Source organism: Anticarsia gemmatalis, chromosome 12 (assembly GCF_050436995.1).
Source record: "Anticarsia gemmatalis isolate Benzon Research Colony breed Stoneville strain chromosome 12, ilAntGemm2 primary, whole genome shotgun sequence".
NCBI classification, from domain to species: Eukaryota; Metazoa; Arthropoda; class Insecta; order Lepidoptera; family Erebidae; genus Anticarsia; species Anticarsia gemmatalis.
In genome coordinates this window covers 3695254-3718217 of record NC_134756.1, presented here as the reverse complement: position 1 = coordinate 3718217, position 22964 = coordinate 3695254, and the positions used below count along the sequence as shown (strand labels likewise).

The 22964-nt window shown below is 36.0% G+C and overlaps 1 protein-coding gene across 15 annotated transcripts in view; it reads left to right on the top strand.

Moving 5' to 3' along the window:
- LOC142977085 (uncharacterized protein CG43867) overlaps window positions 1-22964 on the top strand; it is a 353930-nt gene that overhangs the window by 263202 nt on the left and 67764 nt on the right. For all 15 annotated transcript variants that reach the window (XM_076120791.1, XM_076120790.1, XM_076120794.1 and 12 more), the window contains one exon: window positions 20251-20313. In XM_076120791.1, coding sequence (XP_075976906.1) covers window positions 20251-20313 — 63 coding nt within the window. The remainder of the gene's footprint in view (window positions 1-20250; window positions 20314-22964) is intronic.

Genomic DNA, 22964 nt, shown 5'->3' with positions numbered 1-22964 from the left:
AAACAAAGAGCAAAATAAGGCCATGTTAACAGAAAAATCACGTAATTTATGCAGTTTATAAGAGAAGGTATAGTCCAGACAGGTATATGAAGAATAAAAAATGGATGAAAATTAATATGAAATGATTAAATTGAACTACAATATAAAATTGATAGGTACGGAAAGGTAAGATTTACATATTGTTTTTTAGATTTTATTACGCTCAAAAAGATTTCTCACATGAGATTCGCATTCCAACTGCAGCGACCACACTTTTTTCTTAGGTTTCTGCAGTATATTTTTTTAAAGTGCTTTTCTTCTATATTTTTAATGCTTTTGCCTGTGAAGATACACGCATGCATTAACATTACTTACCTACTTAACATAGTCTTGTATATTCAAGAAAGTATTTTAAGATAACATTTTCTTCTAGCATATAAGAATGCTTTAATAAAAATGGGTATGTTTCCTGCTGTACTAATCCTGGGCAAGGGTTTCCTCGTCCATTGAAAGATCTCAGATCAACCAAGCATCAACGAGTAAAATGACTTGTCATCCTGTCAACAAAGTTTATTTTTATTTGACTGACAAAATGAGTGATAATAATTTTAACTCAACTTTGTTTTTTGTTTGAATAAGGTTGCTTAGCAGTCGAAAACGTGCGATTTAAAATATTTTTTGATGGGTATATTTTGGATCGCCACGAAGCTAAACAAAAAAAAAACAAGGTTTTGATTAATTCGAAATCCCAGGTCTGGCTGTTAGTTCCGATCGACCAATTTACAATATTGGTCTTGGTCATGACTGATATGGCTGCTAAGCATCATCACCTTGGGACAAGAGTTTCTACACCAACCCACGTTAGGTCTTCACTATTTTAATTTTGTTGGCTATTAATAAAATTCTCCAAATTTAGAGGAAATATACAGAAACGCTTGACAAAGTAATCATAAATGAGTTACCATCGGTTAAGGAAAAAAAACTGAATTTACACTTTAACTCGTTGTCATGGCAACCGATCTTTTTCAGTTGACTCTAACAAATTGCGTGGGATGATAACCACCTGGTACTGCCTACATTTTCTTTCATACAGCCCTTGTAAATATTCAACGTTCACTTTGATGTTACTATGTTGCCTACGGGTAAATAAGGTGAGGCTGTATAAGTAAATATCATATAGTATAGCCTTTTTTGGTAATGGTTGTGTTTGCTCTAATGAAGACGGTTTGTGTAAACGAGACAAGATTATTTTGATGTAGGTATCATATTTTTTTAAGCCTACACTATCCCACTGCTGAGCAAGGGCATCCCTCATTTTTAAATGAAATATTTACCATGTGAATTTTTCATAAGTGCATTAGTTAGGTATTAGTAATAGATCGACGACAAAATATAGTTTTCCGTAATGTTATTAACGTTATCATGTTATTTAATCACTCGTTCATAATTAGTTAATGTATGTAATTTTTTTTTAGGCAAATAATAGTGAAGAATTGCAATAACATCATATTTGTATCGTTTCAATGCTACCACCACCCACCCAGCTTTTCAGAAGCTTCGCTTTACGTATTTTGACGGAACTAAAACTACGGTCGCACATGATAAAAACCTTCCGATCAGCACTGACAAATGCTCAGCGATATACGTAAAAAACAAAGGAGAACAAACGATTATTTAAACACGGCTCCGGGGCAAAAACCCTGCGGAGGCAACGAGATACGTCTCAGTGAATAAATTGTCGTGGTGTCCGCGAACGTACGACTAAAAAAACGCACAAAAAAGTCGCACCATATGAGGCACAGAAATGGCATTCAAAAACGTCCGTATAACGTTTGCAATTGTCTACTGTTTGCTCCCACCGACTGGTTAAAAACCCATTTGTGTCTAGATTAAAAAACGGAATTTTAAAACTCCGGGATGGATTGTGTCCGGTGATCAAACTTTTTTTTTTCTCGTAATTCGTACACCGGATTTATTCAGTTAGAAAAGGCTGAGTGGACACGCGAAATAAAATCCTGGAATGAATGGAATAAATTTTATTATCTGTGTATGTTAAAAGGCCGCTTTGATAGCCTTTGTTTTTGTTTTAGTCAATTTGTTCAACGTTGTAATACTTGCAGTATTTATTTAGCTTTCCACTAGCTTTTTTCAACACATAGACTTCTACAGTTTGCCTAGAACTACAACATATATTGTGCATCATAAAGTAAATACTCAATATACAAATTCACGCTCTTTATCCTTTGTCAAATGTCTTATCAAATACTTATACATCTAAATTCCCATAGTACTGCTATTTCCACGAACCATTTCGCTAACACCATACTTTGTTCCACAATACACTAGTAAGATAACACGTCTCATACAGAAGGCCAGCATTCACGCTCCACTGAATTTCTGTGTTAAAATTCGGTATTTTCCTAACAGTACATTCCACCCTCCTGTTATTTAAGCTGGCATTGTACGGAAGATTAAAATAAGTGCAAAACTCCCGCACTACACTTAAAACCGTTATTCTTTGCACAAAATTACGGATTTTGTACGCATTCTTGTTCATTTTTTTCTTTTAATTTCACGTTGTGTTTATACTTTTTAATTAACAATGCTTGTGTGGAAACTGTGTGTGACTGACTTGCGAGTGTGTTTTGTTTTATAAACCAGTAACTCGCAAACTTTGTCCTCCATTTTGCTTTTGGTTGTCTTCGTAATAACCTAACTAAATAATAATTCAATAATGCATTATTTACAAAAATGCAGGTATATCACTCTTATTGTGTAGTTTATCCTCCCATGGAAAACTCCTATTCCGCAAGTGGTAAACGAAAATGTTAAGTTTAAAATATTTGCCTTTAAACATTCATCCATTGTTTCTTACAAGCAAACGAAATACTATTGTTAGCAAGCCTTCATATTCAAATGCATAAGTAAAGTTCAGTTAAAAGTTACCTTGTATTATGTAGGTCATATTTGCTAAAAAAAAGTATGTTCTTTAGCTACGCGCGCAGTTAAGCAATCTAATAATCTTTTCTACTAATAATCGTTACAAATATTTAAAAACATCACCACGAAATAAGCTGAAAATCCTGCATTTTCTTTCTTAATAAAAACTTCAATAATCCGTTTTTACGTTGTTCCTCGCGTTGATGCATTTTCCTTTAGTTTTCATAACCGCATAAAGCGAGTACGGTTTCCGATATTAGAATCCGGTGCACCGAGGTCTTTGAGAAAGATTTTTACGATACTACTTACTTTTTATGTACTAAGTAAAGTTAGTAATATGTTCTGTACGTTTAGTTTTAGTTCGGTAGTTATTCTGTTTAAGACTAGTGTTTTAAAATGCACTTAGTATGGTTCGTTTCATAATTTTTCAACGTAATTAATTGAGGTCTACGATAGGTTATAAGAGTCAGCGAATACGTTTGTAGAGCATATTTCACCAAAATAATTACAATAAAAAGTCATTATTACTGTACCTTTTTGTAGATATTTCTCATTAATAATTTACTGCTTTTTCCTTTGCAAATTACAGTTTTGATTGATTACTAATTTTTTTGCAAATTTATTTTAATATTTTACTACTTAAATTTCTATTGATATAGTTAGGTGACATTGTATTTTATTTGTGGCTTTATATTTTTGTATGATTATTACATGTACCATACGCGGTTTTGACTTATGTACGTTAATTTAACCGCAGATTGGGTGTTTCCAACTAAACATACTGAACAGTTTCCATCCAAATCGTAATCGCGTTCCTCTCACAACTTAACATTCTCAACATCAGCAGCTACGTTAAAACTACTGCCTTACACTCAACTTCAAGCATCATTACACCGACGTACATCTTCAGAATGAGCCGCCCCCTACCCTCGCCCCCTTCCCCCCCTTCTTCGCCCCCTACACACGTTTAAATCGTTTAACTTTCAAGATTAAGGCACAGTTATCAGTATTTCTTGAGGACTACCCCCATGGGACTATGATGTGGTTGACGAAGAATTTTAAAGTCCGTTGCAATGGTTGTTGTTTTACCATGATGGTTCGCGTCCCAAAATATATGCGGATCAACAATAAGTAGAACAATAAAGCATGATAAGTTTTCGCTAATGTTACGTGTTATTTTGGGTCTATGTACTCAGTTTCAAAATATTACGTTTTTGAATTAAATTCAAATAATTTGATCACAGGGCAAACTACGAAAAATCCTCAAATTGTTTATATTTGGTATATTTACAAAAAAATACTATTGCTCTAATAGGCACGAGCCTATTAATATGTTACAAAATGTAAAGAATTTTACGATATAATCGCAAAACCTCAGGCTTACTACACTACTCTACTTAGTACCTCCACGTGTATCCTCACGGCCGCTTGTGGCGGCGTGCGGCGGGATAACTGCCAAAGCATGTACCGCAAGCCGCACGCCACGCGGATACCCCAATTTAGGGGTCCCTCACAGAGGCTGCCCAAAGCACCCTATTTCCACATGCCGATAGGCCGGACACAACAGCCCATCAGCAACCCTCGAGAGGACCTATTAACTGGACGGCGGTGTCCCCGTAACCGCCGCCCAAAGGTCCTCACTAAGGGGGAATGCGCCGATCGTGCGCCAGCCGCCGACGACCTACCCGGCGGCGACGCATCTGGGCGGCGAGGGGATCAACCTCGCGCGCCCTCTCGGCCTCCTCCTTCCGCGACATCACTTCCTGACTGAAGGTGATCATCGCCCTCCATGCCGAGGCGTCGCAAACCATGGCCCTGACGACCGCCGGCAGCGATAAATCGGCGCCCACCACCGCAACGAGGCGCGCCCTCGGTTCAGTCCACGCCGCACACTCCGAAAGCGTGTGCGCTGCCGTGTCTTCCACTGCGCCGCAATGATGGCACTCTGCCGTCGGCTCCCTCCGTGCCACCTTCCACAGGTATCGGCCGAAGCAGCCGTGACCGCTAAGGACCTGTGTAAGGCAATAGGTGATGACACCGTGCCCTCTACTCGTCCACTCGACAAGGACCGGCCGAATGGCGCCGATGGTTAACACCCCGGCGCTCGGTTCCTCCAGCCGCTCAGTCCAGGTCCGGAAGACATCACGGCTAGACTCTTGTCTCCACCGTGCAATGGCCTCCGGCTCCGGACCGGTCCCCCGGGATCTAGCCTCCACTGTCTGGCGATAAACGTTCGCCAAGACTTTGGCTTCCAGATCCCACGGAGGAGTCCCCGCGAGGACGCATGCCGCTTCAAAAGACACAGTTGCGTAGCCCCTTACGGCCCTGATGGCGAGGACGCGCTGTGGCCTCCGCAAGATCGCAACATTTTCGCGGCGCAGCGCATCAGCCCAAATGGGAGCGCCGTAAAGGGCCATTGATTTTACTACACCTGTGTAGAGCCGACGACAGGCGCCACCTGGCCCCCCGATATTCGGGAGTAGACGCCCCAAGGCTCCTGCAGCGCCGATCAACCGAGGCGCTAAGCGCCGAAAGTGCTCTTTGAAGCTCCACCGGCTGTCCAGGACGATGCCGAGATACCGCATCGCCCCGCTAATGCCGATGATAACTCCACCAACAACTATGTGCGCCCCGGCTGGCGGCGCATTTCGAGGCCCATGGAAGGCTATGGCCTCGGATTTTTCTAAGGCGACTTTAAGGCCGAGGGCTCTGATTCTTCCGACTATTGTCGCAACGCCCGACGTGACCAGTAGGGACGCTTCACGATAAGTGGCGCCGTGGGCTGTAACTAGGGTATCGTCAGCATAACACGTCACACCGACCCCACTCTACTTAGTACCTACTTTAACTACAATCTCTGCCTACGAAATCAACAATAATGATGTATTAAATTACCTATTAGTTAAAGAACAACTATTGAATTAAAATGTTGAACACTTAAATCTATACTTTTTAATATTATAAAGCTGAAGAGTTTGTTTGTTTGTTTGTTTGTTTGAACGCGCTAATCTCAGGAACTACTGGTCTGATTTGAAAAATTCTTTCAATGTTAGATAGTCCATGTATGGAGGAAGGTTATAGGCTATATATCATTACGCTACGACCAATATAGGAGCAGAGTAGCAGTGAAAAAATGTTACAAAAACGGGGAAAATTATGATTCTCTTATGTGACGCAAGCGAAGTTGCGCAGGTCAGCTAGTGCATTATAAGAAGTAAACTAACATATTTCAAGCATACACCATAAAACCATGAAAGACAGTCTTCTTTTAATTGTCGTACCACAGATAGAAGGTGCCTAGTCCAGCACAATCCGCATGACATGATGGAAACGAGCGTTGATTGGCGGTCCGCGCCATATTGGACTTTTTACATCGAGTGGACCACACGACTGGTCCGAATGTAACTGGGTTTGTGGTTTTTGTACCGATGGAAATATGGAAACTACGGTTTAGATCTCAAATTGGATATGGATTTTTCTTTATTTAGATTTTTCTTTGTTTTGTGTGGTTTTATTCTACCAACGCGCAATGGTGTTAGTATATATTTTGGCTTAAGGAGATTTTTATTTACGTTTTTCTTTTCGGGATTTTGTTAAACTCATTGTTGATACATAATATGGATCTTTAAATCAAAATTAAAACAACAACATTTTTCTTTTGTTTTTCAGAATTAATTAACAAATGATCTGCTAACCCCCGGTTTCTGGGTACATTTAGCGGTACTTTATCTATTCAATAGCGTTTTTTATATGAATTTAAACGCTATTGAATAGATTAACTATCGCTAAATGTATCTCATAAACCGGGGGTAAGAGAATTTCTAAACATCATATCGTCGGTGCAATGGTAGGAGCTCGTGGCTTAGTTAACAACAGCCGCGCGGATCGATCTCTGAGGTTAAGCTATGCTTGCCGAGGTTGTTCTGTGGATGGGTGACCATCTTATACATATCGAGTTTCTCCGTGTTTCGGAAGGCACGTTAAATTGTGGGTCCCGGCTGTCATTTACGAAGATCTTTGACAGTCGTTAACAGTAGTCAGAAGCTTGAAAGTCTGACAACCAGTCTTACCGAAGGGTATCGTGTTATAACCCAGGTATGGGTTGAGGAGGTCAGATAGGCAGTCGCTCCATGTAAAACAATGGTATCCAGCTGCATCCGGTGAGACTGGAAGCCGACTCCAACAAAGTTTGGAACAAAGGCTAAGCCAATATATAATATATATAGGTTACAAATATATAAACAATAGTTTTCAAACAAGTAACAGGTACTTTCAACCCTACTCACGAGACTCAGCACCCCTCATAAACGCATGTCACATCTCACACATAAACACATACATTCACAATTCAAAGCCTCTCACAAGTTTATCCACGAATAAACACTTCATAATAAAAATTCCTTAAACCATAACCAATAAGCAAGATCACTCAAATAAATTTAGAAAACCGGAAATCAGTCAGGTTCAAATCGAACGATCACCAAATACGTTTAATAAAGACCCCTGTAGCTCGATTCTCTACTACTATCGACTACCGACAACTCGCCTGTCACCGAGAAATTTTGTATGAAAATCTCATCAGCGCCTCTAGCGGACGTCTCAGGAGTTATTTTGGTAGTACAATTTAAGTGTCAAATTTTCGATACTCGACAGTACCAACTGTAGAGAATCGCGCGACAGTAGCGCAATTCTGTATAATCTGTACTGTCGAGTACTTATCGAAAGTTTGACATTTAGAATCTACTGTCAAAATAGTTCTATCTAACGACGCCCATTAGAGTTGATCAGATTTTCATACAAAATTTCTCGATGACAAGGCGGTTGTCGTTACTCCACAGTATTAAAGAATCGAGCTACAGAATAAAAACGTCAAAGCGTTCGACTTTAGTATTTCCTTAAAAATCAGTTGTGTTGGATGAATCTCGAAAGGGTCCCGTAATAAATGGATACGAGGCTAAATTCGCTCAAACCCGCTCTGAAAGCTGCACTGGGTCCCGTAGAATAATTTATTAAAAGCCCGTTGCTGCTTTTGTTGAATGCCGCTATGTAGGGTTGGCGCTAAAGAGAAATGTGATGTGTATTTGCTGTGACTGTTATGTGTTTGTTGTCCCACTTCGTGAGGTTTTCGTCATTGATGTGGATTCTATTGTTATGAGATACGTTGATAGGATATGTTTTGAGTTAGGGACTAGTTGTTACGAATATAATTAATTTACTCCTGTAATATTTTCAACAAAAAAATCTAAGACGTTGGATTAACTTATAATCTATTAATTTCAGGCATTCAGCCCCAATTTGCCTATGTGCCTGCTACGTACGAACCACAAAATAAGCGTATCAGAATAAAAATACACGTCGAGTAGAAAACTTCTTTTGTCGTCAGTTCAACACCAAATTACAGTACACCTAGTAGCAACATAATTTTTGTAACGCGTTGTTGTCCCACTTTTGGGCAAGGGTATCTTCTCAAATGAGATATGGGTAAGGTCTTAACTCTACCAACCTTGCCAAGTGCGTCTTCGCAACTTTCTATGTCCTAAAGAAACATGTTAAACAACTTTTAACCATGGAAGGTTAAATAGTAATTAAATAAGTTCGTTGATGAGATCCGGGCAGCCCTGAGCAGACGTCGTGTGACGCAGCATCAATCATGCAAAGATGTCGGCGGCGACACGCGTCCGTGACGTAATAGTTTCACTGATGCCGCTTGTTACCCGTATACATTCGTTACTGCTCTTTTGTTGCTTCATTCATTAATTATTGAGGAAAATGCAATTAAAAATGTGCCCCTAATGTGGCCATCTATTTCAGCTCACCTGAACTAACATTGTTAATGATAGCTGACCCGCGCAACTTCGCTTGCGTCACATAAGAGAGAATGGGTCAGAATTTTGCAAAACCTTCCTTATTGATTGGGCTATCTAACACTGAAATAAATTTTCAAATCGGACCAGTAGTTCCTGAGATTAGCGCATTCAAACAAACAAACAAACTCTACAGCTTTATAATATTAGTATAGATAAAACGCATATACACATATTTCATGCACTATGACTAAACCTACGGGTATAACAGACGTGAGGTATGTATTTCAGTATTATATAATCAATTGTTTTAATACTATTGGCAACCATAGCTTCAGGGTTTTGCTTTTCTAGTTTGACAGTTCCACTTTTACAGTATTAAAAGGGTTTGTAAATACGTTCCGAAACATTTAACGGAAACTATTACATGTCTAAAACAACTTTTCAAACTAAAACTTTAAAATCTTCTATTTGACTATACACTATGCAACTAACAAGAACGTACAGTGATCAAAATAAATTCACATCCGTATCATCGAATGTTATATTTCTCAAGTAAAATCCTAACAATTTTCATACTAAGTATACACATATTATGTAACCAACAACACATACAAAACGTTACATATTTTCTTCCAAAACATATTTGATATATCGTCTGCATACATGCACCTACAGTAATGAGCAAAAATATGTATACAATGTTACATTTTCTGATCAAAATGAGACTAATAATATAACAGTATACAGCTATTTGTTCTCATCTTACGGAAGCTATTTATTTACCATCAAAATATAAAATATCATTCGATATTTTTATTGTTATCTTATATTTAGAAGAGATTTAAAGAGAGCACGCACTGTATTTTGGATTGCTTGATAAATTGCTCTCCAATCATGGTCTGTGCGACATTAACACGAAATAGAATGATTTGCAATACAAAAGCAAAAAAAAATATGTGATGTCTTTAGTCTCAAATACGTCTTTAGGAATATGAATGTGTACATATTCTTGCTCATGACTGTACATACATTTATCAGCTGACACACATGTGTCAGGTACGATCGTACAAAGCCATTGAAAATATGAAACATGTTTTCCTTCAGTGGGGGAGCTAACTCGATCACAACATTCTGAACTCATTGAATACGCCCGACCCGCCCGTCTTGCTTATATTTAAATACATTCTAAATTATTCATTGTGTCAAGTTTGTAAATATGCGAGAGATTTTTCTAAGATTGTAGGGCATCAGTTCAAAAAATATTTTTGAAAAGAGTGCTTTTGTTGAGGTAATAAATGGCCGAGACTCAATAAACAAATTAATGACAGTAATACAGAAGAAAATAGTTTGTCACGGTAAAGACGTTCATAATGCTGAAATCAATAACATAAATAGCTTGTGCTCATTACTATAACATACAAATAATATCACTATAAATTATGATAGCAACAATTAATAAAACACTAATTTGATTTCAAACAAAATTTTTGTTTACTAGATTATGACGTCATAATCTTGTATTTTATAGTATGTAAAAATATTCTGTTACTATTTCCCTGGTCTCTGCCTACCCCTATGGAAAGAAGGCGTAATTTTATGATGTATGTGTTTGTATGAGAAAAAAATATTCAGGTTACAGTAATAATAGCGGACTAATACCCAAATACTTAATTTACTTTACAATCTAGATAAAGCAGTCACTTACTCATATTCCTCATAAACGTCGTTCTGTACAATAAAATAAGAAGAATCGCTTTAATATGAAACACTTAGTTGTAAATCAAGGGGCACATTAACGCCTGTAACAACTACTGTCATAAACATATTTCCTGCTAATGTTCTGTACAATGAGAACCATATATTGTTAGTATAGAACTACAACTTAGTAGACAGCATTGCATGCAAGTTTCACAGCTAGCGGAAGTCTCGAAAATCCAGAATTTAGAACACCAGTGACCTTTAAATTTATGCAGCTGCCGGTTGTCTGTTTAATACAGCGCCTTTATTCTGAAAATACATAAAAATGTTAAAATCAATTTTGAAATTACAAACAGGGACAGTACCTACACATTCGATATTGATTGTTACCTAGTTGTTATGTAACTAATAATTAATGAAGGAGATAAGAAAATACCCGTTAGAAACTTGCAACAATAAGTCAATAAGTAGACTTGCCTGCGAAAAAATGGCTGTAATGATCTGTAAATGCTACTCCGAGACCTACTTTTTTTAGATCTAAATTACTAAACTTCGTTGTATAAATCGTAAAAATATCTACATCTTAGGTACAGAAGCAAAGTGATACTTTAACACGTACAAAACAGACTTCAAACTGTCATTATCCTCGCACAGGTGTAAACGAAACTAAAGTGATTTTATAAAGTTTATCCGAACAAGTTCGGGAGGTTCCCGCGTTAATAATGCCTGCTATAATCTCGTGTAACTTGAACTTAGCCGGGTTATTATGTCAGTTGCACTGGCTTGCACTTTCATATAAGTTTTGAAAGCTCGGTCGGCGTAAATAGAATGTCAGGTGCACTGATAGTTAAATTAGCTCGTTTAGAAACTGTTGAGTGCTGGGAATGCTGCATGTTGGGTTATAGTGTTGTGAATATCCGCAAGCAGCATTATGTGCATATTCGTACTTTTCGCATTACTTGCGACTCGTTAGCCATTGGTTGATAGTTGATAGTCAATTTAGGTTGAAACCATTTTCTTTTATTAACATTCATTGTTTGCAGTGGTCCGAATAATCAAACTAGTTTATTTAACACAGTTTGCTCAAGGAAGTTTCTATATTTTATGTCGTTTACATAGCTGTAGAATGCAGATATAGATAGATATATGTATGTATTTGCAAATGATTTGTAAAATATTTTTATGTCCCCTAAAATTGTATAACAAGACAAAAACAAATCCCTCAACTTGTCATACCGAAAGAACGCTTCACATTTTTACTTAAAGCTTTCATTACATTTAGCTGACCTTCCATAAATTTATGAACGCAAAAAGAGCAAACGCCCCAAAAAATACAATTCCAAATAAACGTGACGTTTCAATTATCCGGAGAAACAAAACGTATTCCGGGGAATTCCAACTTTATAAATTCAAATTCAAAAAGTAAATTCTATTTAGCAAAGTCGGGAGTCCGACACTCGAGGTGGTGGAGTTACGCGGAATTACGCGGAACAGCGGAACACTGCGGAGTATAGCGTAATGCGGAGTTCAGAGGAGTGTGGAACGAGAGAGCGAGTATTCGTAGCGTTTGTTACGTCTAATTACGCAGTGTATGTGTCGACTGACGATTGCAAGCTTCATTTCCCAACGAGCTGCACCCATATGTAACACATTCTGAAGAAACTTTCTGTTAAAATTCACGTGTTGGCTCTGGTTGGATTTGACGACAATTTACGGTTTAATTTACCACGTTATTTAGTTAGTTGACTTAATAAAACAGACTTTACAGTGAGTCGAAACTATTATTCTGAAAGAGTTCCACCTTTCTTATTTGCCCGATAAGAATAAAGCATGTTAAAGCTAAAGCTAAACTCAAACTGAAGACTTAAATCGATTTTGTTACCTCAGCCTAAATCGAAACTAACCTCTGTGACCTAAAAGAACAGGTAAAACTAAAATACGGCTCCTGAAATTTATATTTCAATTCTTACAACACAAGAACTAACCTACATCACGGAATGGCCGAAAGCGATACCATAAATTCAATTCTATTACCCACCGGAACGAACTTGTGAAAATATTTCTTCACAAATTGTTCTTCAAAAATCGTGGAGTAACCAAAAATCCAGGAATTCCGCTCGCAAGCCCGCAACTTAGGAAATAGATCCATTTCTTTTTGTAACTTAATCACAAAGAAGTTTGCCAACTTTAAAAGTTGCTGGAACTTGGTCTCGGCACGCGTAAAATAAAAATAAAATCGTTTTGGAGACAGTATGAAAAAGTTTCACTCCCGAGACTGCTGTTTAAATACTCGACTTGGATTTTTTTGAAAACTATACGCCTTTTATAAGTTTGACTAACTCTTGGAATCTATTTTTGAGATCTAAAGGATTTGAAGACTTTGTGTGTAGTTTGAAAAAAATTATGATACTTCTTACTTGTAGATTGTGCTACTTTATAGGGATTTTGTTGGTAGGCATCTGAAGTGTTTTTATTTGCATTTTGGGTAGCAATTACATGATCTGAGCGTGAGCTGAAACTGTCTTGCGTCAGTATGATATGTAGTTTCAATAATTAATTCTAGCGATTATGAGAGAGACTGAATTGCACCAATTTCAATTGATTTTAATGACTTCTTACACGTTGTAAAACACAATATTAGTATACTCACTGCTATATATAACTTATTTAGCTAAAATAAGTTGTATCATATGAAGCTACCCATACAGGAGAAGTGACGACAAAAACACATGCAAGTTACCCTCTTATATCAAAAACTAACCAACACTGCATAACTTTTTCTAACATTACACATTTTAGAACTGGCAACGACCAGAATCGTCGACAAAGCATAACCCTAACTTTTCGCCCTCAACATGGCTTTTATAACGACTAACTTCCCGGAAGCCGATTGCCATCAAAACTTTAAAATCACTAAGATTTAGATAGACCTTAAAATGCAAAGTTTGTCTTAGCCGGGACTCGTTTTAGGTGAAGTTGCGGTTCCACACTAGTTTTTACGATCAAATACCTAATCGAACTTGGACATTTTGTAGGAAGAAGTTTTTTAAAGTGACAACCGCTGGTAGAATAGCGTGCTTACTGTTTAACCATGGCAGTTACATTTCCCTATTACGTCATTTCCTTTCAAACATCTAATTTTTTTGTTCTCGTTTTTTATTTTTTAACCGATAAGTATAGCAATTAACAAAAGATAACCAATAATTAAGATTGTGGAGACTTCCAAGCTAATTTATCATTTTAAAATATTTTCACTTGATTTCGATTTCAGACGTGTGAACTCAAAAAAAATGTCGTAGTATGAAAAAGACTTTTCTGTGAAATGTTTAATCAAAGCAAGACAATAACAAATATAAATTCTTACTATTCAGAAGAGGTTCAAGCTAATTAATCATTTTAAATTATTTTCACTTGATTTAGATTAAGGACGAACTCAAAAAAAATTGAAGTATATAGAAGATTGTTTCTGTAAAATGTTTATCAAAGTTACCCAACAAATATAAATTCTTACTATTCAAATTTCAGTACACAAACTAAACAGGCACAAACACTTTTAACAAAATCAGAAATATATCTTGAGAATAGTGGCCATCATTCGTAGAATCTCGCAAGAGGAGCAATAAACGGGTACATTTGAATCGCCATAAAGCGGGTAGTTTGTTAATATTTGAGCGCGACCGTGTCTCGCTGCACCTTTGGGATCATTTATTGCTCGGCCACCGCACCGAGCGGACGTCTTGCGGCGCCCACCGTTTATTGCGGTGAAATAAGATGTTTGTACGTAATAGATGTTTAAGTGCTTAGATTGGAATTGGTACATGATTTATGAGATGTCTGTGCCAACAAGGCAGGACAAAGTCAGAAGATAGTCCTGCGGATTTTTTATTTACTGGTTGGCAGTTTCTGGAACTTAATTTTATCGCAACTTATAGACAGCATAATATGATATCATTTACAACTGCTAAAAAGTTCAAAGCAATATTATATGCATGTTAGGTACCACAGCCACAAGACGCTGTCTATACCTTACCTTTTACTTTCTTTTCATAGTTACTTTAAACATAAAGTCACTCCGAAATTATTCTAAAGATGTATTTATCAATAATGAACAAATCGATTTTACCTTGTCACGAAAGAAATAATGTTATGAAAAAAACCTAGAATCTAAAATTTTACTTTCTAGCGTTCTTCAAACTGTCCTAACCTTAATCGTTTTAGGGGCGTTCCTCATAATCGAAGCCCGTAATAATAATTTACAGCTATGATTGATGGCTACAAGCCTAATTGTGTAGGCGATAATTACTTTATCACTGGGCGCGTTGGCCGTGAATTTAAACTGATTAGTAATGGTTAATGATTGGCTTCATCTGGGATTTGGTTTGATTTGCTGATGCGATGGTTCATGTATTAGTCATATTTGATGCTGTTAGCGTATAGCGCGCATAATAAATGCAGTAGTGAATTGTGGTGGTAATTGTTGAAGTACTGTTGTTAGGTAAATCATTGGTGGTTCATTGTTTTATAGGGCAATCATTTCAACATAATGATATATTTCCTTCTTCCTTACCTCTTTATAAAGAAAACTCCCGCACTAAGAATTGCTCTTGTATCGCGGGGACTTTTATAAACATACAAAACAACGGACACAAAGTACAACCAAACCCGAAACGATTATTATTTATTTTGTGGATACAATAGAGTAGCACAATTTCACTCACTCCGTACTATCTAATAGCCATTGAAATTGAAAATAACTTGATAATTTTTTTCTTGTATAATACGCTTGAGACGTTAATCATATTACAAATTTATAAAAAACAACCAAATGTAAAAGTCTATAAATCGTAGACACGTCTGTTTTCCTCGACGAAAAGGCAACGGAATTACCACAATAAAGTAACTTCAATTGTAGAATTAACTCAAAATATCCCAGTAATTCACTCGCAGTTGTAATTTCCAAAAACTATGGACGGATGAGTACATAATGCTCACCGTTTCCGTACCGAAACACTTCAAAGGCCCAGTCTGTTGGAAATATTCACAATTCACAGTTGAAATCTTCAACAAGTGATGTGATGCAGAAAATTGCTGGCCACCGGCTTCACTCCAAGTTACAGTGAGTTTCAAACGAAAGGGTGCTCGGACAAAATGAATTCGGATGGAAGTATGACGGCTAAATGTTTGATGGAGTAAAAGTAGTTACCGATGATGAAAGGAACGGCTTGAGTAATTTTTTATTAAAGAAAAATATTAGCATTTTGTTTCCTAAAGTTTTTTAAGGCTCTTACTTAGTGGTTTCTCAGAGCACATGAGTTCATTATTACCTCCACATATTTATATTTTACTAGTTGCGCAATTTTCTTATCGGTTCTACCAAGTATCGGGAGTTTGACATTTAAAATGTTCTAAAGAATTTGTTTCTACGGCATTCGCCTGGTGTGCTGATCAGATATTTATGTTAAATTGTGAATAAAATACTACTATCTTTTTAAGTATCACGAGGCCCCGTACATAAAAATATGACTGAAAATTATCCCCCACAAAATTACACATAATATAAAGTATTTGTTTATCATATTCCTAAGGATCCACAGAAACATCTTTGAAAGCCAGTCAAACATTAATATCAACTCCATACCTCATAACAACATATATCTTAATACCAACTCATAATTCGTTCCCATCACTTTGATTTGATGCATCGATGCGTTTAACTTGGTATTTGATGTCGAACCTCATAAGTTTGCACTGGAGCCTTCCTTTTCGAAGGCTTTGAACCAAGAAATTGGTCGACATAAACCGATATTTTGTTTGGCAGTGTATGAAATGGGAAAATGATCCCTGTTTTGATCGTTGCTCACTTTAAATTTACAGTTTAAGGTCGTTGAACTTTATTTAAGGCTTTGACAAAAACGACTTTTATAGCGAGTCCTTTTATAATAGGTCGGGGAAAAAGTCTTTTCGCATAGTATGTATGAACTTGAACATAAAATCTCTTTGGCTTCAAGAATCACAAATGAGTACACGGTTCATTAGGTTTCTTTCAGTGAGCTCGTGAAGTACCCAAATATCGAGCTTTTTTGTGTAGAGAAAATATTTTATTACAAGTTAATACATACTATAATGCGAAAAGACTTTCTTCCCGACCTAATATGTATTTTTTTAAACTTAACTTCCGCACTTCATCTTTTGTAGTGTCGCCAGGACATTTACAAACATACAAACAACAAACTGATGTAACCAGACCTGAAACAACTTGTAAATTGTTATTGTGTCGTATCGGAATTGAACCCACGAGTAAAGGGGCTACGGCGTAACCTTTTTAATCACCACGAGTATTGTTAGATGTAACACAACATAATTTTGTAAGTAATTCCGTTTTTTTGTGTTTGATCAGTTAATTAGACTGTAATTAAGAATAGAGATCAAAGAAACCTAGGCCAAAGAAAGATAATATAATTTATTCAGAATCAAAGTAATTAAGAGCTTTCTTAGTAAAGGTCTTACTGTTGGTTTAGTCAAAGATTTGTTTAGAAAATAATGTTTATAACAGCGTGTTTCTACATTTCCTTTCAATAATAATATGGCTTCGAATCTTCCAGTAAACAATGTGTTTTATCAAGCTTATAAATCAGATCCTTGCTAAGATATGATGCGTGATTTCTTTCTAACGACTATCGACAACCGAGTAGTTACCGATATTTGTATGAAAAATCGCCCTCTAGCATAATTTTATCAAGTAATTTTAAATGTCTAACGCTTACTTCTGTATAATGCCAAGTGAAGCAAATTGCGCTATCATACCCAACACAATTTTACATCTTCAAAACTGAACTGCAACATCAACCAAAACTTAACAGAAACAGAATCAATTAGTCTCGCACACCGTCATAAATTTCATACATTCAAGATATCGAAGGGAACCCGAACTCAAAACTCATAAACACACCATTCCACCCTGATACAGAGCATACGTCAATAATACTGACATTACTTCTCAAGTACTTGTCAAAGACTCTGACCCGAATGTGTCATATTATTGAGCAATAAATACACATTGTCCAGATTAACTAGACCTCTTTAGCAAATACAATAGTTGGTAAATACAGGTCAAGTTGTCTGGTTGTTCGTAAGCGTGGTATACCATTACGGCGATTTAGTGTTGATATGTGACTTCAGGCGCTGTCACGGGCGAAACTAGTGTTTGAAGTCATAAACATTGGAGGAAAAGGTCTATTGACATAGTACCGTAATATCAGTAAATGGTAATTAGGCTTTGCTTGTTTACTGGGTTTTGATTGAACGTTCAAATCAAATAGATTTATGTAGTTCCGTAAGGCTATCGCCGCATTGGATAGTTTTATTTGCAGTTATCTTTCAATTGCTTAGAAATAACAAACGTTACTGTTGAAGCGTGAGATAGGATTTCTGATATATCAACCCTTAAGGATTTATTATTTCACATCTAATTCAAGAAAGCCAAAGGCATCCTAAAATGTCAAAACATTTTGTTCTATGCATCGGAAATTATGCAGATGAAGGATGGTACTTTTGGAAAAAAAGAAGATCACAAATACTATAAAAATATGGCGATTCAAGTCCTTAAAAGATTTTATCAAATACACACCTACATTAAAATCAACGGAACTTATATCTCAGAATCGTACCCAAGACCGAAAGCCGCAAACACTAGAGTAGTCAACCAACGATATTAGACAAATACAGAAGTATAATATTCAAATAAATAATTGAACAGACACCCGGTATGTATAATTCGTATGTAATTCCATATTCGCTGTGATCTAGGTCTACCTCAGTAATCCGATTACTTTAGGTGACCTACTATTTCTTAGAACCTATGAACATTAGAACTTTATCCATATACTGTAGAATTATTAATAAAATCATATCATTTATTCATTTAGGTCAAATATTGACACATTGAATCTACCACTAGCTCGGTAAGGGGATAGAGCCTTATGAGAAGAACTAGCAAAAAACTCACGGCCACTCTTTTCAGTCGCCAAAAGATTATGAAGTTATATCATAAATGGGTTAGAATTTTTTCAAAAAGGTTTAGTTTGTTTAAAAGACTTGCAGTTCTTCTAATACACCTATAAAATATTTATCTATTTTTGTCCAAATCGCTTTTATTAAATTTATAATTTGTTATATAATATTGGCTTTTATTCAATTTTGCATTTTATTGCGATGTGAAAACTGTTCTGTTTTCTATAACATTTCAATTTGTTTGTTTGTTAATTTTACACGAGGATTTACTGTTAACTTGTAAATTAATAATTTAGCAAATTTCTGAAAAATGTTTGATCCTGATTCAATAAAGTCAAATATTCGTTTAAAAACCAATACTATTTATTCAGATTAATCCAATGTAGGAAAAAACAACAGCTTTCCTGGAAATCTGTAATTCGTTTTTACAGAAAAATATGGAAAACAAAAAATTTCCACTGAGTAAATATTGTTTTCATTGGAAGTTTATAATATCACAAAATGAAAATTTCTGGAATTCTTTATGTATGACACGTGTATGAAACGAAAAAAATATTATTATTATCATATGCATAGGCTAGGTATATTATTAGATAGTTATTAATCTAGATTGACACATAGGATACTTTGTGTACCGGGTAGCCTGAAGTATTTTCACGCGGACGAAGTCGCGGGCAGAGGCTAGTATTATAAATGCGAAAGTTCAAGAACTACAGAACGGATTTAAATGTGGTACCCCTATAGTATAACCTGCGGGCTTATCACGTATCTCAGTTGACAGCTAGTATACGTCAAATCTATGTCACTATTCAGTACATTGCTGCTTTGACGTAACGTACTAATCACTATAATCTAAGGGCACTAGATTAGCACAAGATACTGTTTTACTCTTGAAAATATTTTCACGCAGACAAAGTCGCGTGTCGAATCTATCAAGACATATTGTTTCTTTAGTCACCAGTACATATGTTACTAAGTAGTTAGTACGTACTAATACAAGCATGTGTTCTATAAGCGCATTAGTTGTATTGCTAACTACTAACGCTGCGACTAATCTCACGAGCCAGCTATCTCAGATAACAACGGACAATGCTGTGTACACTATTTATTATGTTATTGTCAGTTTCATTGTAATATTAGGTATTAGAGTTGTAATAAAAAAAATGATTAAAATGAAATAATGATTTGCGTGGTAAATATAGAAACTTCCAACATGTTATGTATGGTATTATGTTACGTAAAATGCAAATAAATTTAACTCCCATGTTATTTGTGGATCATACAAATATGATTATCGGAGTTATAATAAAATTTTCGCGTCCTTAAAGGATCGGCCATATTCATAGCCGCAGTGAAATAAACCTTTCAAATACAATCCAAATCGTGTCTTACGAACATATATCACAGCTATAACATTTTGCAAGTAGCGTACACCCTTTCACGAGCCGATTCGCCGCCCCCGCGCCTCACAAACCGCACGAAACTCGCTCTTACATAACAATAATACCTTTTCTACAACCTCCCTGATAAATAGCTGGATATACGGACAACTTATATTTCGTAACCCACACCACGTGGTTCAATAAAGTACGCTTGGTGGGACAGCGACATCTAGCGGGTGGTTGTTGAGTTACGTAGTAAATGAGCTGAGGAAAATGGTTTGAGTTTGGGTGGAGCTCTCCCGTGACGACAGAGGTGCGGGTGTTTGCGTTACTTGTCCAATAGATGGCGTTACGTGTATCGTTTTGATGTTTTCAGGAAATATTTAAATTTTATTCTTTGTATGATAATAATAATATTTTTTGTATTGTTTCAGCTCTCGGAGCTTGAGCAGAGGGTCCTGGAAGCCGAGGGCAGGGCGGAGGAGGCGGAGGATAAGGTAAATATAACTAATACTATTCTAAGTATTTATGAAACGAACAAGAATCGGTTTCCTGTAATATTTTAAAGAAGTATTTATACACTATGGTGTATAGGGTAATTAAAAAAAACCTGAACTGAAACTTAGGTATTGTGTAAATAATACTCTTGAAATAATACCAATTTAAATTATATTCGGTAAGTCGTACTCAGTTAAAAATAAATTTAAAAGTTAAAGCCCTACACAGATTACAGGCTCAATCAATCAACAAATAGAAAATCCTCTTTAAACCCTAGAACCCAGTTTTCCAATAAAAACGGGTTTTTATCTCACAAATAGATTCTCCCCTTCGTAGAGTTGCAAGTCAGTAGGGTCAGCAAAAACGTTCCATTAATTTTGGCCATGTTGCGCTGGCAGCTTTTGTTTGACATAGACCTTCGTCATTGTGGGACAACCCTGTGTATTGTAGATAGATTTTCTACGCCCTGATTTTGTTTGGATAATGACGCAGGGAAAGTACGTCATAAGAAAATTTGAAGATTATTTTCGGAGAAAGTTTTGAAGTCGATTATTACGCGGCGATAATGACGCTATTATCGTGCTAGGAGTACCGTATTTGGGTTTAGTTCTATAATTTTATTCATTCATAAGCTTTTGAACTTTTACAAAAGTAGCCTATAGCTACTTAACATAAAAAAATCGGAACTAATATTCGCCTCTACAAACTCAGTCAGCCAGTAGAAAAGTAGAGTTCTACTTTCGTACTGGGACTATTTAAACATGTTCAAGTTTAAATAGTGTTATAAAATAAATATACCTATGTACGACTGAACCTTTCTGTCATATATTATGTATTAATTACATCTTCTAATATTCTAATAGGTTTGAAAACCAATAAGCTACCGATACCTCTGCCGATAAGAACAAAATTCTCAAAATTAAACCTCCCAATTTATAAGTATTTTACTTAATTACTTTCAGCTTACGTTACAGTCCAATGGACACACAAAATTGGTTTCCGATATGAAACCGCCGAGAAATATTAATTAAACGATACTGGTACTTAATAAATTAATTAATATCAGTACGATCCGACATGTTACGGCGTTTTCGAGGTATAATTACCATTTCGACCGTCGAAATAAAGGCTTTATTGGTCATTTAGTATAGAAGTACATTCAATTACTTTATTTAGGTTTGTTTTGTGTAAATAATGAACGTTTTTGTCTGGAGGTGAAATTAAGTACGAATATGATTGTTAATTAAACAGCTTTAAAATAAAAGTGGTTAAAACAGTAATATAATTTTAATTTTGTGTATTATTCTGAAGTTTTAAACGTGATATTAAACTCTCTTATTAAATATTAGAGAGTTAAGTTGGAAGTTTTACAATCACTGTAGCATTTTTAAAATTTATCTGTCACGTAATAACTTTTTCTATTGAATAATTTGTTTCTTTATTCGGCAATCTGTATTTATGTACCTATTTTGCTGCAGACAACTGCTAAAAACTCTCAAATATAAAAATAGTAGCTCCCATAAGTCCCATAACACACCATAACCCAATAATATTAACCAAGTTGCTCGTTTTTAATAGAAGAATCTTATAAAAACGAGTCTAACCGTATTTCCTGCATATCCTTCGCCCTGAGGCTGATATGAATTGTTTAAATGGCGTCATTTGATCGTCCTTGTCATAAAACTGAGGGTGTATGGCACATTTGTTGGAATACACGCCTGACAATCGCTGACAGAGAAATATCGGCGCTGTTACGAGGGGAGTACTAGGAGCACATAACGGTTTAGGTGATGGTTTTATTCGTAGTACTGTTTGCGTGACGGTGTTTAAAATGGGGATGATGTTGACGCTTTTTTGGTGTTTTAGTTATGATGATAGTAAGCGGGAATCTTTCTAGTGTGAGATAGACAATACAAAATAGTATATGTTTAATTCAAGAATAGGTGATGTTAACTTTTGGGCTGAAATGTAATAAAAAGATGAATGGTAAACAATAATGCTATTTTCTTTCATATTCAATTAAGGAAATTCGAATAGTTATTACAGTGACTTTAATTTTTAATTTATTGTTCTTTCAAAATAGCTCAGATTATACGATTTCAGTTCCAGTGAAACTATCAGAATTGATAAGTTTTGTTTATAATTTAAGCAAAAACACTACAATAATTTATATTTCCTGAAAAAGTTCTACACCTACCTAACTTTAACACGAAAAAATATCATTAAAATTTATCAGCAACAAAATGACTACTTAAAAATAATTCCTGGCTCCTTTCCCAACGGTACTGCAGTGCGAAAGCTGTACAGTACACAATACACAGTACACAAGTACACAATACACAGTAGAGTACACAAGTGTGTATAGATGACGCGGGGGATGCCCGCTATTGATTTTCACCGCGCCGTTATGAGTCATCCTCGTTATTTGTTCAACAAGATGCAATTTAAGCGTAAGATTTCATTAATATAGGATTATGTGTGAGTTATGTGTGCAGGATTTAGCTCTGTTTGTTTGTTTTATTTTTTTTTTTTGTTGTGTGTAATATTGAAAAGAAAATTAGGTTTTTGAAGACGATTTGATATATGTTGTTGACTTGTAATTACGTAGTTGAAACTTAAGAATATAATTTATATTCGGAGATGTAAGTAG